Raw genomic sequence first — 20747 nt, 5'->3', positions numbered from 1 at the left:
AACCCTTTCTGTCCCTCGCAGATGGGTCATCTACTGCAGTTTCCGAGCAAAGCTCAGAGATAGGTGAGCTTGCATTGATACAATATGAGCCAACCTTACTTTGTTCCAGCAGTCTCATTAGAATAGACACTTAAAACAATTAAACCAATTTTGAAGTGCTTTGAGGAGAACCTTGAAACAGTGCTAGTGATTGTTGAAGCGATAACCTTAAGTTTCCTATTCTGCAGCTACACAGCCAGTTTTTAAACTGAAGGTGATGGGACGTGCGTTGATGCATATGGAAACCGCGCAGCTGGGCGGCACTTCAGTGTAGACCCAGTGCTTGTACGCTACGTGCGAAAACAGGAGGTTTTTGGGCAGTGAACAGGGATCGCCGTGTTTCATGGGCCCAAAGAAGGGAACATTCCCAGAGTGGGAAGAGAAGTTTTTAAGTGTCGTGATCTTACCGAAAACAGTCCGGTGTGGGCTGACAACGGATGTGAAGCCACAAGCGACTTCAGTGAGGAGGACAGCTGCATGGCGAGTAGGGGCCCACTAGCATGATGGGAATAAAAAAGAAATTTTATTGCATAATCAAGGGATCGCCGTGTTTCATGGGCCCAAAGAAGGGAACATTCCCAGAGTGGGAAGAGAAGTTTTTAAGTGTCGTGATCTTACCGAAAACAGTCCGGTGTGGGCTGACAACGGATGTGAAGCCACAAGCGACTTCAGTGAGGAGGACAGCTGCATGGCGAGTAGGGGCCCACAGCATGATGGGAATAAAAAAGAAATTTTATTGCATAATCACCTATGGGTTTTTACCAAAATGGTAAGGCTCTGAACAGGGCTTCTCTTAGAAACTTTATTGTATTAAATTTCAACCTTTCAAAATCTGTTGCAATTTTTTCGCAATAGACTCACCACCCCAAATTCATGCCGAATTTATGGGAATAAAGTGGGTTCATTGCGCTAGCAAATATGGCAGCTGTAGTTCTGGTTCCTAGCATTCGTTTCATGAGGTGTGATTCGCATATACAGGGTCACAAAAGTGGCAGTGTTGCTTATTGCGATGGGCTGGTGTTGTGTCAGAACAATCTGCACAGTTTGCAGTGGGGTTCATTGCGCAGGCCGATGATGTACCTCCATCAGATGCAACAGCATGCATGGTTACGTTGTAGTTGTAACTCTCGTAATCCCACCATTTTTACTGCTGTAAAAATGGTATGCTCTAAATATGAAGTCGAAATAGCTTGTTCTGCGAGATTATAATTTTTGTTCTATTCGCGCTTAGTTTTGTCAGTCTCGGCCACCGCTCAAGGGGACCTTAATGCGCCTTAGCTCTAGTGCGACAAAGTAGTAGTTGAGCTGCATGCATTGTGTTTTCTATTACATAAATTATTTGAGCAAAGTACGTTACCTCGGGTGGGACTTATCTCAGCGAAGCAATCTTTTCAGTGAACCAATTATTGATTCCTCAGCCCCACCTTGGTTGGCTGTGGTTGGGTGCGATTTGTATGCAGCATACTCGTAGCAGCTTGAAGGAATTATCTATATTGAGGTTTTCACCTTTTTTAGCAGTCATAAACTGCACTCACTTGTCCCTTTTATTATATTCAGAGGCAGCCATAGCGCTTTTCACTTGACCTGAAAAAAAAAAAATGCTTGGTGTAATAAGGAGTGCTATCATTTGGCCTTTCATATTTTATTCCTCTGATTTCAGTGTTCGACGCCAGTGCAGAAATGACAGACACTGGTGCTGATCGTGATGAAGAAGAAGGTAATAGCAGCTAATACACAAACCTGGCAAACATAATTGTTTTGGGGGAAATGTCACAATGGAGGTATTTATAGTTACAGGACGGGGAACTACACTGGCAGCCTTGAGTAAGTGCAGTCGTTTCTTTCTTGTCTTGAGCATCCATCATCTCATCTTTCAGCACTCCCTCGTCATCTCTTATGGCCAGCCTCCAAAGCCAATTTCCGTGTTCATCTTGTTTGATTGCCATTGCATGGATGCAGCCAATCCGTCACTATATTCCCCCCCCCCTCCCCCCAACATGTGTCCCATGACAATGGGCACTACTAGATTTTCTCTTGTGTACTGTATACGTGTTATCTCGAGCTCCAGATTTTGTAATTAGTACCAAACAGTGTTGTATAGATGACATTACCCTATAGACACAGCATTTTATTTTTAGAAAATTCGCCATATAAAAGATGCCTGTTCATAACAGTTTTGTGTAGTGGGTGCAGTGAAAGTGCTCTGCTGAAGAGGCCTATGTAATTGCCATTCCTAAGTGTTCACAGTATAGGGCAGCTTGATTGCTTTTGCAGGTGAACGGCTATGGGTGTCGTGGTCTGTTTTGCATGCTGACACTTGCAGAGAAAATTCCAAAGGCATCTATGGCCCGGTGAACGGGGAAGCAAAAATGAAATTTGCTGTAATTCGATGCTTTTAAACAAACTTTTCACTAGAGCACAAGCTCCATTCTTGCACCGAAAGTGGGCAGTGAATATGCACACAGTTGCACCGCACGAGAAAACACTCTGTACAGGCAAGGCAAAAATTACAGTGAACTTTGATGAAACGATGTCCTCTTTGTTTCATTTTGTGATGGCCCATGCACTTGCTCTTCACCTATCCCCCTGTGCGCCCAACCCTTTGGAACAAACGAGCAATGGGACACTCATTCCACAACCACATGCACTGGTTTGGCCTTCACTGAGTGTATGTCAGATTGGCTCAGTGAGGCCTTTTTGGATTGGTATACCTAGCAAAATGGAGCTTTAGCCGTGAAACATGCCAAAGTAAAGTGGCTTAGGTAATTATAATTATAATAGGTTTGTTCTCACAAGCACTAGACTTTACCAACTGCTGGGGATCTGTAAAAGTATAGACCCTTGAAGTTTGTCACATACAATTAGTCTGAAATCATATGAAATGGATCTGATAAAGTGTCGTAGAAGGATCAAAGTGCCTGCGGATTTTGGCACAAAAGTAATTATCTAATATGTCTTAGGTAATGACTGTGTATGAGGCTCAACTTCACATGTGCTTTAAGCCTTTCTCAATTGGGACATGCAGTCATAGTTTTGGGTAATGTACCCGTAAGGTTGAGCTGTTGTGACTTTTTTTTTTCCTTTTTTCCCTCTGTCAGATTGCTCCCGGTGATACTAATTAATTGGTCATGTAAGTTGCACAATAGCGCACAGTGGGTAATTTGGGGTAAAAAGGCTGCCACTTTTCTTGGGAATATATTGAATATATGAACAATGCCTGAAACAGTACGTTGGAGGGCCAGCTTGAATATGTATTAGTCCAAGAAAAATCGAGTTGCAGCAGAAATGGGAATTCATTTTGTTCGCTTTCCAAAAATATATATGAATGCTGCTACATTACGTGCACCATCTTGCCAGAGTTGCTGCAATGCGTAACGCTGCTAATGTGTGCTGCATTATGCAGCAAAGTTTGGATGTATAGCTGTCCCTGGCATTATTTGTGGATAAACATTTACTCGATTAAGGGGTTGGTCAGTGCGAACAGTATTGTGAGGCCAGCACTACTGCCAGTGCAGTCATACAGATGTGCCTTGTTTACAGGCTGAAAGTAAATACAGTCTTGACATCTCAATCTCTCAATTAAAGCCCCAATTTAATAATTTACTAACCCACAAATTGAAGTGCTACTGTAGGATGTATTCTAAAAAATCGGGCTTTTGCAGGTGCAGAACGGCGCAGGTCTCTGAGCCCCAAAAAGTTGAAGAGAAAGCTGTTGTCGCCAGAGGGTACGTAAAAAAATGTAAAAGCACATTCATGTATAAGGAGCAAATGTCCTTCAAGATACAAATGTTGTGAGTATCATGTTTAAACATATCACTAAACACTCAATGTTTTTTTAGTACAAGAGTGGTGTCCCATTTCATCGGTTATTCTGTTGGACTGTTAGTTAATACCCTTAGTGGCTTCTGGCCCCCTCATTTCCTTGATAGCTACCACTTGCTTTGACTTTAAGTGAGTGGTTTGAATTTTTAATGACTACTAAGAAGTCTATATTCAATCAAGAAAACTTTTTGCGGGCAAATATTCTTTTCGTTGTGATGTGTTAGTACGTCTTTAGGCACATTCTATGTGAAAACATCCCGTTAATGTGGGTAGTACTGTGTGACACCTTTGCTCACATTGCTGAATGGCCATGGGCTTCTTTTTTACTTCTAGTTCACAAAAAGTTATTTTTGAAGCTTAGTATTAGTCACAAGGGAGCAGTATCACTGGATATGCAGTGATACTGCTTCCTTGTGACTTTATGATGCAGTCAAAATGTTTTGAAATGGACTTGGCAGAAATGACTAGCAGTGACATTGTGAGGCATGGTTAATTGCCGCTGTTACAGTCAAGCCACAAAAATGCTCTTTCCAAAGCTGAAGGAATCCTGATGTCTGATTTTGCTGCTATTTTGAAGTTTCTGCTTAGTCGGTACCCTGGTGGTATTCATTTCTCTTGTAATGGTTGGGCTGCCTGTGAGCTCTGCCAAATAGTTTAGTATTGACTACAGTCTACGGCCCGTTACAACGGACTCCCTTAATCCGGGAAAAGAGTCCGCTGTAGCCAAAGTATGCAGTATTTGACGGGGCAAGTGGGGGGGGGGGGTCTATATTATATGAGCGCAAAAGTGGCTACTTTAACCGATATTGCATATGCATAGTACAGACACTGTTCTTTCTACACGCCTGCAGCACCTCTGCACAGTGTTCGTGCGAGGGCAAAGAATCATCTAAACACCATTCCCAAAGCTTAGCACCGGCACTTGGCCTAGCGCATGCGGTCAAGTGTGTAAAAACACATGGTAAGCTGAGCCAATAACGCAAGAATTTAACTAGGAGCAATTATGAACCAGATATAAAAATCAGTCTGATGAAATATAAGTCTGAAATAGTATGATGAAAAACAGCTGGGAAATGAAAAGTTAGACCGGTTGGACTGGGCACAACCACTGGCAGATATGGGAACCAACGCCCTACTTGAGGCATTTCTTAACTTTTTCACCGAACGGAACAGGAACGATGCATGCATGTGAATAATATAGACTGAACCTCACTAAACTCGAGTTCTTTATTACATAAAAAGACTGTGAAGAGGGCAGACTCGACTACGGGCGCACCAATTTGTGTATTCGATAGCGCTGTTGTTCGATCTCACTGGAGTCGCGTTTATCGGCAGTGGCCTTGTTCTGGTCAAGTGGACCGTCTGCTTAGACAAGCCTGTACTTCTGGCGATGTACTTCTGGCGATGTCAGCTACCCTAGCCACTCAGGCCGTCAGTCGCACAAAAAAAAAAATGGTCACTGGCACAGGCTGAGCTTGGCGGCGGCAATGACCCATTCTGCATTGACAGTGTTGTCAGATGTAATTTTCTCACCAAAATACACAAAGGGAAAGGATATCGGGAACCAGCACTGTGAAAGTGCACTATTAACATTCCATCAAAAGAATTTTCGTCCGAAATTTAATCCATTGTAGCCAATAATCTGGTCCGTTATGGGTGGAGTAGATTCAATTAAGAATGCATGGGGACCTAATAAGCAACAGAAATGGTCTGTTGTAACTGAATTCCGTGTTTGCCGGATCTGCAGTAAGAGCGTAGATTGTATTTTCTTTGCACAGCCTTGCTCAGCAGCAACTTGCCATCGCAGTATTGGTGCGCGTCCTTTTCCTTATGTTGTGATCAGAAATAGGGCTTTGATAGCAATGTTGTGCGTGATTCGAGGGGACAAAGTGATGGTGGATTGCGAATTTTATGGCAGGTAAAAGTGAAAAGTTCAAATGAAATTGTCTGGAAAATATGAACAATGGATGGTTGAACCATGCCGTTTATCCAGTAACCTTTGTTTGCCGGTTAAATTCCGTTTCAGGTTTAGCTTGATAAAAAAATACTGGTTCAAATGCTGGTTGGCTTGTGGAAAAAATACCAGGTTGTGGTTCTTGTTTCGGTTTCCATTTTGGCTGGGCACTCTGATGCACATTACATTTCTCATGTGTGAGTGTGCGAATATTATAAATGTAATGGAAAGAGAACAAAATGGCATGTCAGGTCTGCTGTGTAGTAGGGACCAAACTAGTTTGAGCTTAACTTTTTTAGAAGCTTTGATATTTTTCTTTAATTTTTCTGTTAACTGCATATGCATGTTGCAAAATGGTTCTCGGCCGCACATTGTACTTTTTTTCCCAGAATTCCAGTACCAAGTGCTGACCAGGCTGACCTTGCTACGCATGGTGCAACAGCAGCACGGGGAGCTGCTTATGTCGCTCACAGAGAGGATGTCTAGAAGACACCAGCCTTCAAAGGAACCAGCAATGCCCAGATCCCCTTTCAGGGACTACGAGTCCCTGAAGAGGTTTGACACCACTCTGACTGGGCCAAAAAAGGAAGCTTTGGTAAGAAATAGCAATTCTGCAGTTTTTATAGCTCATTTAATATAGTAAAGTTGGTAAATGAGCACTTCGGTTTGGTGCATTGGTTTATTCAATATAAATTTCACATGTACCACAAACAAGCAAAATGAGCTTATATTCCAATGGTGAGCACTCCTTCATAGCAGCTTTAATGTTTAGAATGACTTTTTCTTGCCTTCATTAGCTGCCAGCTTGAATCAGTGTCATGCTATTTGCAAGAACAGGGCTTGCACCTTTTAAAAGATTGCTCAACCGTGTAAGCTTGTGGGGGTGGGGAGAGAAAAACGCGCAAAAAGCTTCCATTCACACTAAAAAAAAAAACAGCAGTTGCATGGTACTATATTGGCTGCAACCTTCATCTTCATAATCATGTAATTGCCCCTGTGGTCCCCTGGTATTTCTTAGGGGGCCATTAAAACAGTTTCCTACTAGTTATGTGCCAGAGATCATTGCCACCAAAGTCCTAGCCTGTGCAGTACAGTGTCTGGATCCTTTGTGCAGACTACAGTACTGGGGGACAACTTTCTGTGCCAATGGAAAGGAGGCTACAGGGGAGAGCAAACTTCTTTGTGTTACTGCGCCAATGTATTGACTGATAAATTGGTTTTGAGTTCAGTTCTGGCATAACAGATATGCATTTGCTACAGATCATTTCCTTGTATGAGATCCGTAGTTGAATGCACTGAACCACGCTCACTGATGCAGGCATATTGGCATCTCCTCCCCTACACCCCATTTGTTTCTCAATACAAGCCAATGCTTTTACTGGAGAACTCGGAGCTACTTAATCATTTACTGTACGGATGGTAGCGTCCAGCTCTGTACCATCAATGAGTTAACTTGAATTATATGTAGTTTTGAAGGCATTCTCTGATATGTTAACTCTTCTGGGGCTGAAACTGGGCAGTACCACAGACATGCAACGTGCTTGAATAGTACAGGCATGGTATAACGAAAGAGCAGCACGCACCCACTATGGCACGAAGTAAAATCTCATTTGGATTGTGTTGAGTGCGTTGAAGGTGAAACTGTCATACCGCTGCACTCTTGTCATTACACAACTTCAAGTGGTCTTCCAGTTGCCAAACGAAGCCGTTTTCAAGACCTTCGTCTTGAGACATGCGACCGTAGGCTCACTTACGCCAGCTTACGCCAGGCTCATTCGGCTAACCGAATGAAATGCGGAAATGATGGAGAGTCCCAGTTGCGTCAGTGTCACTTGGGCCCACATTTTGCAGGCCACTTGCTTCGTTTGTTTTGACAGCTTATTGTTCTCAAGTAAATTCAGTGGGGTGAAGAAAGTTTCGAGCTGCTGTATGGGAAGAAAGCTGCTGTCAAAAAGAACACTGTTTTTTGTCTCCTGACCAGAACCTATGCGATGCCAGTGGCAAACACGGCAAACAAGAAGCCCAAAAATCTACATCACTCTACATCATCTACTCTATCACTTTATTGGCAATATCTATTGAAGGCTAAAAAATAAGCACTGTTTTTAAATTGCTTAGATTATGCCCACCAACATATTTTTGTTGGACTGCGTCCAGCTGCGCAGCAAAACAGTGTCGTTCGGCTCTGTAGTTGTTACTGCATTGCACAGAAATTTGTCCACGAGTTGAGGGTTATAAAGCCCTGCTCCCCTCAGGCAGGAGCAGTTGAGATAGTTCTGTGCAGCTTGCTTCGTTTCTGCCTGTGAAAAGGTGAATATTTTGCTTTGCTGCATTTAATGAGAATGTAGCTTTTAGTTTGAAATTGGTGTGCAGGGCAGAACAAAGGAAAGGAGAGAAACCGTAAACCATGTAAAAAGCCATTAATACAATATTAAGAACCTACATCAAGACCAGGACATGTAATGCTGTCAAATAAAGGTAGCATGATGGAACGATGCAGTGAGAGTGAAGGGTGATGGAAAAGGTATTGTGTCAAGGTTAAATATGCATTAGGTTTAATGAGCAAGTTACGTGAATATTGTAACTTCAGTAATAAAGGTATTCATGTTAAAACAGTGCGCTTTTTCAGGCTCTACAGTTCATACTTTTATTTTACATTTTGTGAGCAGAATTGTCGTTACCGGGGGTATCATTTTTTCAGTACTTATCTCTAGTCTCTCGCCTACGAGCCAGGTACACAGAGGGCAAGTTGATTGATTGTGGGGTTTCAGTGCACTGAAGCCACATGTGGGCTATGAGGTACGCTGTAGCAGGGGGAGGCTTGGGATTAATTTTACCTGCCGCGGTGGCTAAGTGGCTAAGGCGTTGCGCTGCTGAGCACGAGGGCGCGGGTTCGATTCTCGGCCGCGGGGGCCGCTTTTCTGATGGAGGCGAAAAGCAAAAACGCCCGTGTGTACGAGATTTCGGCGCACGTTAAAGATCCCCAGGTGGTCAAAATTAATCCGGAGCCCTCCACTACAGTGCGCCTCATCACCTGCGTTGCATCGGCGCGTTAAACCCTACAATAAATCAATCAATTAATTTTGACCACCTAAGGATATTTTATGTGTGCGGACATTTTGACACACAGCTGTTTTTTGCTTTTCGTCTTCATCTGAAAAGCGGCCACTCTGGCTGGGATAGGGCATAGGGCGTAATACAGCAGCAAACGTTTTCTGTACGTATTTAATTCCTCTGGTAGTGTCTAGATGTCCTCCTGAAAATTCCCTGCATAGTTCTCAGGTCACAGCTCTATAACCTGTACAGCTAAGTTTTTTTACAATAGTGCATAGACCACTTACAACGTATATTGTGGGATTCACAAAAATACACAAACTATGTGCAAATCGAACCACTCGTGAAACCTACCTTTGAAGCATTTTATTTACCCTTACCTGAACCGAATGCCACTCAAAAACAAACATTGTGCTTATTTCAAAAGTTTGTCTTCACAGCAGGCTACGCAGGAAAGTAGGAGAGAATTGGTAGCTGTGTGGAAAAAGTCGCATGGTTTTTTCATGCACATTGGAGGCCACTGGCAACTGCATCATAGCAACAGCACTGCAGGCTGACCCGTCAAGGCACTACGTCTCTGAGCCGCCCAGCCAGTACCCAGTGGTCAGCCGAAGGAGACAAAGCAGACAGCAGTGGCAAAAGAGATTGTGGAAAGAGTAGCATATGCGTGCAAAACATTAGCAAAAAGGGGCGACCTGCAAGAATAGCATAGCGGCTTCACCTAAACACGACGTCACAGCCTGTCCTAAGCTTTCCTTTCCTCCATGCAGCAGGCACTGCTGCATGAAGTTTCAAAATGCTGAACGGGGCTTAGCTTTTTATATATATTCATTTATAGAAGTGTATCTGCAGTGTATTGATGTTTGGAAGTCCATGCACCATAGCACCAAAAGCCTGGCTAGTACCGTGCAGAACACAATCTTTTACTTTCTTCTTTTTCTTTCTTCCCCCCCCCCTCCCTCCCCCGAGGTGTAGGGTAAGGTTGGAGTTGCCATGCGGCATAAAGTGAAATGTGTGAATTAAAGCATTGCCTCTTTTTTTTTTCTGTGGTGTAGCTTGAGGAGAGGAGCGTGTGTACTGTGTCAGATGACTGGTTCCTCTTTTTTTTTTCTTCTCACCAATCAAATGCCTTGCCAGCTGCTCCAATCACAATGGGTGCCTACAGAAAATGTATTATATTCCAGGCGAGCACCTCTTAATTAAACAACGTACAGATGCATTTATTGCTACAGCAGGTGATTTAGCAGTCACTAAAACCCCCGTGTTATATCTCGTTACACATTGAAAGTCACTGGTGTGCAGTGGAGTAAGCTCGAATGAACATTACCCTTGATTTCTGTATCACACCAGTGTTAAAGGCTGTATTAACAACACAGATTTTCCTGTACCCATGCCTAGATTGAAGAACTCTCTAGCCAGGGCGGCTCAACAGCGGCAGTTTGTGCAAGGCGCCTGCTGAAGTTGCTGTTGGCGGACAGCTTAGCCATGGAGTTTTCATGGTTTGGCAAGAAGGGGAAACACTCCTTTTCCCAGCTGCGACTGGCACCTTGCATTGTGTGTAAGTTGATGTCTTCATGTTATTACAGACATCAAATTCTTTCACCAGACAATGTATAGTGCCCCAATTTCTATTGTCAGTCACATACTGTGCCAATGTCAGCTGTGTTGACAACCGGCAGCTTATTACTTTTTTTTTGCTAGAAGAGGTATTAAATTTGTCTGAGCCTTTGTAGCACAGAATTGTTACCCCCTTTCCGACTGTTATGGCCTGCAACCATTTTGGCAGTTTTGGGCACCACGTTAGAGATCCCCAGGTGCTCAAAATTAGTCTGGAGCTCTACACTACGGCGGGCCTCATTGCCTGTGTTGCATCGGCACATTAAAGCCTGCAGTCAAATCAATCAATCAATCAATCTGATCTTGAGAATGGATTCAAGCAACTACTTTAATATCGTGAATTTCTGTAGTCATTTTTTTAGACGGCTCAATTTTTTAGGTGGGTGTTATTGCCTTGGTAGACTTCTAGAATTTGGAGGTTCATCTAGTTTAAACACTTTAGGCTTTAGAAGCACGCAATTTATTGCAACCTAGATGCAGTCATTGTGTGTACAGCAACTGACGTATTTTGCACTGAGCGCGCTACTGAATGCAAAAGAACTTTTTTAGAGGGACCATGAAGACAAAATACACGTTTTGTCCAACAGGAAAACTGGCATCAAGTTGGATACCAATTTATATCAAACTTCGAGGAAATTGCGATGTTAATGGGAACAGAAGAGCTGTGTGGAACTCCCCAGCCACTCTCCAGCGATTTCGTTGTGACGTCAGGGAATTGTGTTTGTGCAATAGGGGCCAGCCCAAGCCAGCACCAAGGCACATTACTGCGCATTGGACTGGGGCCGGTTTGAGCTAGTCAATTAAATGATAATGGGCAGTTAACACACTGATATGTTCTTAATGCATCCCCCCCCCCTCCCCCCCACCTTATGCTAACTTCGTGTAGCCCAAAATTTAAAAGTTCTTCAGTATTTCTTGCATTTTGTCTTTTCAAAAAGGTGTATTGTGGCTGAAATGGAACTGAATGGGTCACTGGACACTAGTTCTTGTAAATAGAACGAATCTTAGGGTTCATGGCCCTTTTAAAAGTGTGGCGACACTGTGGCCATGTGGTCAATTTGTGGTTTTGATCTGAGAAATTTCCAGGGCTATGTTTCAACTGTAAGTGAAGATTTTGATGTTGCTGTGGCACTAATGAGAACTAATGTATCTTTTTGCACAGCTGCTGTGAAGTCTTCGCATGGTGCAACTGACTTTGAAGTTGAAGCAGCTATACGGGAATGGCTGCGTCATGCTCCTGCCAGGCACAGGCTTGCGTCAGTAAAGGTAACAATTTTAGCTCTACTAGCCAAGGGTTCTTTTGCGGCTTGCAGGACAATAAATTCCCAACGCAGCAAAGGGAAAGGGGGTGCGGAGGGTTTCACTCACGGAGCACACTGTAGATGAGGCGGCGAATTTACCCAGCATTCCCGCGCAGAGGTGGCTGGCATGGCTTTGTATGGTTTTGTCATCTGCTTAACTGACCGTTATTTTGGGCCTGTTTTCGTGCAGCTTTGCGTCCATTGCACACTTCCTTTGCACGGCTTGAATAACTTGTTCGACAGCACCTCCTGGGTAACCTTTATCCGACTGAATTAAGTGGTCGTACGGCAAAGATGCATTAAGGATTGGTTTGCAGGGTGAAAAACGAAATGTAGAGGCCACATACAGACATCTGGCGCTATAAAAACACCACCTTTTGCGCACTGCTTGCCACGAATGGGAGAATAGGACTGTGTATTCTCTATTGCTGAATACCAATTTGGTTGTGTTCTAAGAGGTAGTACGAAAGGCAAAAGGAGCAACTGGTTCTGATAAATAGAGGATATAAAAGTTTCCTCAGCTTTCTCGCTATTCTCAAACTTAATAAAAGAACTGTTGTTTACATCGGTATAAATGGAAATCACTAAGCCCACATGCCGAATTGTTTCGGTGTGTGTGCTTGTTGTGTGCAGTGGTGTAGCCTCTAGCTAGCGCTTCAGGATAGCTAGGTTCCGCTGTCTCACCCTTCGAAAGACGCTCCTATCCGTCTTCTTTCTCCCGACTCACGGCCAGGCTACAGCGGTGGCGTCCGCCGCTGTAGCCCGCCCTTGGCCGATGCTGCTGCTGAGTTCGAGTAATGGCTGGCAGAATGTCTGGTTTCACTCTTTGTAGAGCCACGTGTGTGAGTTCAAGTGACGTGAGATGGGCAATTGTTTTGGGTGTCGTTTAAAGCTTTGCTTTACAACCACCTTCACACCGTGGACTGGAGCCATTTTTTTCTCCCAGCACATTTCCACCATCGACCAGATTTAGGGAGAATCCCGAAGGTGGAGTAAGTTTCTGCAAAGGAAAGTTTGACATCCACCTCAATGCAGCGTACGGCTACAAGGGAAAGCTATACAGATTCCTCAGAAACATCGCAGTTGAAGAAAAATTCATCCTGTTCCAGGATGTGAACTTGGAACCACCGCTTCACCGGAGCAGTTGCTCTACCAACTAAGCTAACCAGGGAGGCTAGTTGTTTGTAGCATAGAGTTTCTCAATATCACCTAGAGCAGAAAGTGTCGCTGCGATCGCACTCCGCCATGGGAATTGTGAGTAGTGTGCGAATCGGATTGGCACCAAGTGGCTAGTACAAAGGGCTATGGATAAGGCTTCTCGGCTCTGAAGTGCTTGTTAGTTCTGTTTTGCGGTGTGCTTTTCTGTTTTTGGGATGCCAATTTCTGGCATTCAATGGCTATCACAGATATGTCTAAATAACAGCGTGATTAGCACTCAACGCATGCTCGCGTTAGCGGCGAGCTTCTTAAGATGAAGGGTGACCACATGCTGTGACGGCGATAAGCGATGCCAAAAATGTAACTCAAAAGGTACAACAGCAGAGTGTACTGGGTGACAGCGACAAGCGAAAAAAAATTAATACACTGCCGCCAATGTCCTCTGTCGTCGTTGCTCGTCGCTACAGTTCACTGTATCACCGCTGCCGCTCGCTCGTGGGCTGCTTCTGGACGGCTAAAAGCGAACGAAGGTCCCAGCGGCCTGTTATATGCCGCTTAATACTGCTTGCCGACGCCGCCGCCCACACTACAGCCACTAAATAAACTACTCTAGCCCACACTATCCGTTTTCTGCACACATTCAGTTATGATTTTCGCATCGCTCGTCGCCGCCGCTGCGTTTACTTACCCCTGGAAGCATGCGCTGCCTTGGCCAGGTTCAATGAGGCAACATACATAGTTACTCGACAAGCCAGTATTTATTTGCCATTTAAAGCGTTCATTCAATTTCGTAATGCTTTGCGCGCGTGCTTGAAGACTCACTTGTGGTAATAGGCTCCGCCTATGAGTTTATTTATATCTGCTTGGACAAAACAAATACGACGTGATTACATAATTCTTGCATCTCTATGTTGCATCTGCTTCACCTGCCAAAACACATAGCATACGATAATAATACTGTATTGAGAGGAAGCAAGAACACAGTTTAAAACAATCTAAACAATTTTTTTAGCTAAATCTTTGATATTACAAAAAATCATAGCAAACCTTACCCAGTTTGAAGTATGTAATATATTTAAAAATAAATCTGGAACGGCCCGCTGTATCTGGTGGCGTCAGCCGAAGGCAGCACTTCTGCTTTTTTTTTTCTTCATAACCCCCAAATTTGTTTTGAAACATAAGCCCTCTAACACAGTGTCTTATACAAAATAAAATTTGTTAACAGCGGCACTTTTGGCAGCAATTTTTTAAACAAAAACTCAATTGGAGTAGCCCCAAAGTCTTTGCCGGCCATGCCACACCGAACTTCCGGCCGAACTACACACTATGGCGGCACTAGAGTGAACTAGAATAGGGGAGTGGCCCGAGCGGGCTGAGACAGCGTTGCTTTCGGCGTGCCGCGCGCCGTCGACCACCGCTAGGATGGCTAGGGGCGCTGGTGCGCGGTCTTGTAGCTAGTCAGCCGCGCCCGCGCTGTCGCCGCGGCCTTCAGACTGGACGAAACGTGGAAGGCAGTGGGTGCACGTGTGTTCGGTGAAATCGGGTGCGTTCTGACGTGTTTTTTCTAAACAGTGAGACAGTGTATTTCGTCAAGGACTGGCATGTGAGTTTATGATAGCTTCCTTGACATTTTGAGTGTGGTGTTGGCTAAGCAGCAGTGCGAACTTGGGTGCAGTGATCATTGTAAGGCTGTTGCGGCAGAGGTGAGCGCGTTTTACCTCGCGACCCGCATTCCCTTCTACATCAAAAGCATCAACAGAAGCAATTCAAAAAGACGGCAATCTGCAAAGTATGCTAAACTATAGGCAAATGCTCGTACAACTGCACAAAAGTGCGAAATAAACTGTGCCCCCACACTAAAATGTAATCTGTTCTATCTCCTTCACGTAATGTATAATATTTATATTGCAACCGGGTTTGAAACAAAGTGAAGCTGTGCCATTACCTGTACACAACTTTGCTTAACATGTAACATGGCATAGTTGATAGATTTGTTAGTTAACATTAGTTACTATTCTTTTTTGATAGTAATTATAACAAGAAAAAACCACAAAATAATTTGTCTTTTGCCATGATAGCCCCTCTGATCTCTGAAAAATGGTGTACTCCTTACCATATTCCGTTTTTGTGCTATGCGGTGGGTCTAAACTTCTTTTTAGGAGATGGGGGTGGGTGTCAACATGCTTATTTGCGCACATGCGCTGAATAATACATCAGAATTGACTGCGACACCTAGGCTAAAAAATTTGACACTCTTAAATGCTGCTATGCGAGCAATGATGTGTTTTTAGAACTGCGATGCTCTTCTCTGTGTAGGGACTGAACACCTGCCAGTTCGGGAAAACTAAGTAATTATCTCTCGTCAGGCGTGTTGCCTAACAGCGTGTTGCAGAGAACACGGGTGACAGTTCATTGACATTCAGGAGCGCCCGCGCCAGATATAAAGCTCGAGGTGAATCAAAATCGCGGATAGCGGATCGAACTAAGGTGGCTGCAACCAGAATAGCTCACCACATCGAGGCCGCAGTTCTCGTGAACAGCCTGGAGCAGCAGTAAGTAAAGCAAAAGTTGCGTGTGGCCGCTTAGAATCTTGCTTAGCTTCTGAATGTCTTTGAAAGCAAAAAGAGAACGCGAGAAGATTGCAGTGCATGGCCAGACGCGTAGTCTCACTGCGCTAGACCAGCGGCGAAAGGGCGCAGTCGTGCCACCTGGCAATGTCGACGCCAACCGGAGTGGCTCGGCGCTGCCGCTCGGGACACTCCCTTATTCTAGTACACTCTAGGCGGCACTCATGTAGGCGTGAGCGCCTTCGCCGAATCACGTTGACGCTAGCACCAGATTTCAGTCTAGGTGAGTTAGTGAGAAACTATGGTTTGTAGCGCGAGAACGAATTAATCAACAACTTGAAGTGACATCACTTCGAGCTGTTGATCAATTCGTTCTCTGTCTACAAATGACTAGCCTCTTCGTTAGCTCAGTTGGTAGAGCAACTGCTCCATTCAAGCAGTGGTCCCAAGTTCACATCCTGGACCAGGATGAATTTTTCTTCAACTGCGAAGTTTCTGAGGAATCTGTATAGCTTTCCCTTGTAGCCGTACGCTGCATTGAGGTGGATGTCAAACTTTCTTGCTGTGTGATCGTAGCTCTAGCTATCACGGGCACAACTAAAATTACATGTTTATTGTGTATCCCCGATTATGTGCCTTTTCGGTGCTACTAGGGCCACCTTTAGTGAGGTAAAGACCTAAATCATTCAGTTTGTTGGGGATACATGCGCTTGCCTTGGATTCGGAGGGGCCCATGTCCAATGAATGCCTGCAGCCATTTGTAACCAATTATTTTAAAATCAATTGCTTTACTTTCTTTTGTGGCATTCCTTGTGCCTGCCATCTCTTGGCCACGGTGACGCCAGATTTTCGGCATTTTTTATTGCTTCTGTCGCATAAAAAAAGAAGCAATGGCAACAGAGGTGCACTGGGAGGAATGACAGTGAGAACCGATGAAGGAAAGAAAAGGGAAAGAAAAAGCGTGATGTGGCCTGAAGAAGAGCATGAAGGGCACTGATATCATGGGGTGAGATGTCAAATGTTTATTTATTTATTTGTTTATTTATTTATTTATAAGATACCGCTGTCCGTAGACCAAGCAGGTTGGCAAGTACAAAGTGTGTTACATTCAAAACAAAGCATTGAATGAAGGATTCAAATTTACAAAACGGTAATTAAACAAACCTGAGAAAAAAAAGAGAAAAAAAAACCACAAGAACAAGAGAACATGTCTTGACAGAAAAAAACGCGGTCTGGCCATGACTAATTGGCTTAGCCCAGCAACCTACCCCCCTGACAAAAGCATTCCGGTATTTTGTTGCATCCATGGTATTTTCTGCAGCTCTCACAAGCAAGTGTGTTGTGAAATACAGTCGAACACGGATATATCGAACTCCAAGGGGATCGCGAAATAGTTCGATATATGAAAAATTCGATATAGAAAATATGGGCTTTGAGACCTCACCTGTGGCGGACGACCGCTTACCGATCGGCGCATTCATGAATGACAACTAATTCTGCACTAACGACACAACAGGATGCTTTATTCGCGTGAAAAGAAATCGCTGATCTTGGCCTGCTTCTTCGTCCTGTATATGGAATTAAAGACGCTGGTCTCGATCTTCTCGAAAATATCCAGGAGCGACAGCCCAGTTCCTTCCATGTCGCCGCAACTACGTAGAATGAAGCTTGACGCAGCCGCCAGTTCACCGGTGGGGTACGATCGTGTAGCCGCATCCTCGTCCGGACGAACTTCGCCACCCGAGCTATCAGCCTGAGTTCCTGCAACCGCAGCTACGATATCCTCGTCACCGGCGCTTGGAACAGCCTAAACATTGCTGTCAGCGTTCACGAAGTTGCCGGCAGACACTCCGGCTGGAACAGCAGCCGGGAAAAGGGACGACAGCTCGCGAAACGTGTCGTCCATGCCCTCTTCGTCATCGTCGCCGTCTTCGCAAGCTTCCAAAAATTCAGCCGTCACGAAGCCTGCCTTCCGGAAGCAGTTGGCCACGCTCTGCTTTACGCTGTTCCAGGCACCCCTCATCATGTGTATCGCCCCCAGCTGGTCAACTTTAAGCTCGGTACCAACGCGGAGGTTCATCAAAAGCCTATCGAGGAGTCGCCTCCTGTACCCAAGCTTGAACGACTTAGTCGAGCGGTCGAGCGGCTGCAGCCTGGCTGTTGTGTTTGAAGGCAGAAACTTGAGCTCGATGTTGTCGAGCTCTCAGGTGGTTTGGTTGGCCGAGCAGTTATCCATGAGTAGGCAAGCATGACGCTCCGAGGCCCCGGCTTCTGTCCCTGTCGGGTTTCGGCGAAGGCACTAAGGGACCACGGAAATCGGGGGTGCAGCGACCGCCGAAGAGCACCTTTCAGCTCGCGCGGCGTTCGATATACCCAAGGTCGGAAAAAATACTGTTCGATATAAACGTACGAATTCCTATACTTTTACACTGAATTTTCAAGGGGATAATTCATGAGTTCGATATAGACAATAATTCGATATACCCGTGTTCGATATATCCGTGTTCGACTGTACACATCTTCAGTTTTTTTTTTTTTTTTTTTTACTGAGGGATTGTGCGCAGTAGCATAGTACGTAGGTAAAGGAAGTACCTTTGATTAGAAGTATTTAGAAACACCTAGGGATGTTCCAGCATATCTGAATAAAGAGGTACTTAGAGCTATTATGGGATCTATTGAGATCCAGTACAATTACAAAAAAAAAAAAACAGGCAAGTGATTTTAAGACCTCATTATTAGGCCGTATTGGAAATTTCTGTACTCATATACTTAAATTAGGTGGGGGCAGGAAACTTTGCCTCCACTGCGAGGTGACGCCTCGTGTTCACTTAAAAATAGCACTACACTAACTTTGCAAAACTTTACTAGCTTTGTAAAGCTAGCTAGTAAAGCTGTAGCTCAAGCTTTACAAAGGGCCCAGTGAAGCGCATATATAAACTATGTTTAGCTTTGTATCTCTACCCCCCGAGGTTTCTTTCATGCCCATTTGTGTCAACAGAAAACTGCCACGAACAAATAAAAGAAGTTATTGGCACCACCAGGAAACGAACCTGGGATGAATAGAAAAATGTAGAGAGAGCCCGTTGTGCTCGGCACCCACCGAGCACATCTGTGGCTTCCCCTGCCTTCTTGCTTAATGTCATGTGAGAGCATCATGCGACATCTCATGCCGCTGTACGCTGCCCATGGCACATGTACAGCTGTGTGCGGGCGTTGTGCATACGCCAAGTGTGAGTAAAAATTGGAGGAAGCTCACGTGAGCTGTGATTAAGTGCATGTCACTTGTCTCTGGTTTCACTTGTAGAGCCACGTGTGTGAATTCAAGTGACGTCGCATGGGTAATCATGTGGGTGTCATTTGCAGCTTTGCTTTACCTTCAGAGGTTGGATTGGCACGCACTTTTTTTCTGGAAGGTTACAATTGTCAGGAACTCCTTGTAAACATTTGATGGGGAGGGACCCTGGTGTACTAGGATTTTGGGGGCACACCTGAGTGCTTCCCCTCACGATAACAGCTTTGCGTAGTGTGATTACACTTTCTGTGGGTTGGTAAGACGTCTGCTATTGTAATTCTGCAAGGGATAATTATTGCTAACGCTGCAAAGAAATGAGTGCTCTTAAATATGTTGCATTCATTTTAGAAACGGGCCATTTGTTTTACTTTCACACTTCAGACACAAGCTGCAGTGTGACAGCCCAAGCCAAGACTGCCCGAGCAAAGACTGCCCAAGCCAAGACTGCCCAAGCCAAGACTGCCCAAGCCAAGACTTCCCAAGCCAAGACTTCCCAAGCAAAGGCAGCCCAAGCCAAGGCAGCCCAAGCCAAGGCAGCCCAAGCAAAGACAGCCCAAGACAACCCACCTTTGTATACATTTGTTTTCATGGTGCCCTAAACAATTCACTTGAGTGGAATTATTTAGACACGTAAATTTGTGCTCTTTTTGTAATCACCGTTCACTCATTTCTATATATCACCTTTTTCTACTCTTCCCCATCATAAACAAGGTGGAATTTTGTTGTATAAATTTGGAGTGTACTCGTAACCACCATTCAATCATTTGTGTTTCTCAGCTTTGTTGTGTTATAGTTCCCCAATCATTTCTCTGTTATTTAAGGTCACAGCTGTTCTTCTAACCATCATTCAATCACTCTGGGCTTCGAAGCTTTTTTTTTTTTGTTTTCTTGTTTTCAAACATTTGACTAGGTGTGAATTTTTAGCCGTGTAAATTTCTCTGGTATCTACCATTCGATCATTTCTGTGTGCGCATTTTTTTCTTGCATTGTTTTTGCAGCATTCTACTTTGTGTGAAATATTGAAGTCGTGTAACTTTTTACTGTACTCCCAACCACGATTCAATCATTTGTGTGTTTATAAGCTTTTTTAAATTGTTTTATTGGTCTCCTACCATTTTACAAGGTGTAAATTATTTAAAGCGTAAATTTCTGTTGTTCCAATAGTAACCACCATTTAATCATTTCTGTGCTTCCAAGCATTTTTAATGTTTTATTGTTCCTCAATCATATTACTAGGTGTTATGTTCATGTCGTAACTGAGTTTCCACATTTTTTCTTTGTTCCCAAAGTATATCACTTTGTGTGAAGTATTGAAGTAGTGTAACTTTGTGCTGAATTCCTAACCACTACTCAATAATTTCTTTGTTTCCAAAGTTGTTTTGTTGTCCTGCTAGTTCACTAGGTGTAAATTATTTAGTCACGTAAATTTATACTGCCCTTGTAACCACCGTACAATCATTTCTGTATATACAAGTTTTTTCTAGTGTTCATAACCATTTCCCTAGATGCGAGTTTATTTGAAGTCACTTATATTATCTGGCACTCACAATTACCACTCAATCACTTTGTTTCGTACCTGCTATTGCTTTATTGCTTCTCATTTTTTTTCACTAGCTGTGAATTATTTAGAGTTACATTAATTTGTCTTGCTCTTGTGACCATGTACCATTCAATCATTTGTGTCGTTCCACATACTTTTTTTGCTTTGTTTTCTAACCATTTCACTTAGTGCGAGATATTTTAAGTTACATAACTGTCTTGTTTTTTTAACCTGGGTTGATGTTTGCTTTCTTTCCTATTTTTTGGCAATCTGTGTGTGACTTATTTAATGTCATGCAAATGTGTGTTATTCTTGTTATAAAATCTGTACCCTTTAAGCCAAGGCAGATATATATATAGCATCAAAACTGGTTGTGTTGCAAAACCATATTGCATAATTTTGA

General features: G+C 43.9%; 1 protein-coding gene across 1 annotated transcript; it reads left to right on the top strand.

Annotated features, from left to right (window-relative positions):
• The first annotated feature begins 53 nt into the window (after nt 1-53).
• On the top strand, nt 54-20520 carry LOC144168870 (uncharacterized). The gene is made up of 7 exons (XM_077697861.1): nt 54-63; nt 1700-1756; nt 3702-3764; nt 6205-6410; nt 10268-10427; nt 11649-11752; nt 19186-20520. The coding sequence occupies exons 2-7, from the start codon at nt 1720-1722 to the stop codon at nt 19201-19203; spliced, it is 588 nt and encodes a 195-aa protein (XP_077553987.1). The 5' UTR covers nt 54-63; nt 1700-1719; the 3' UTR covers nt 19204-20520.
• The last annotated feature ends 227 nt before the right edge of the window (nt 20521-20747 follow it).

The sequence above is a fragment of the Haemaphysalis longicornis genome, unplaced genomic scaffold (assembly GCF_048455015.1).
Source record: "Haemaphysalis longicornis isolate Haplotype H1 unplaced genomic scaffold, Haemaphysalis longicornis Haplotype H1 scaffold_2, whole genome shotgun sequence".
NCBI classification, from domain to species: Eukaryota; Metazoa; Arthropoda; class Arachnida; order Ixodida; family Ixodidae; genus Haemaphysalis; species Haemaphysalis longicornis.
Note: the sequence above shows the minus strand (reverse complement) of the source record. Positions and strands in the feature narration are given on the sequence as shown.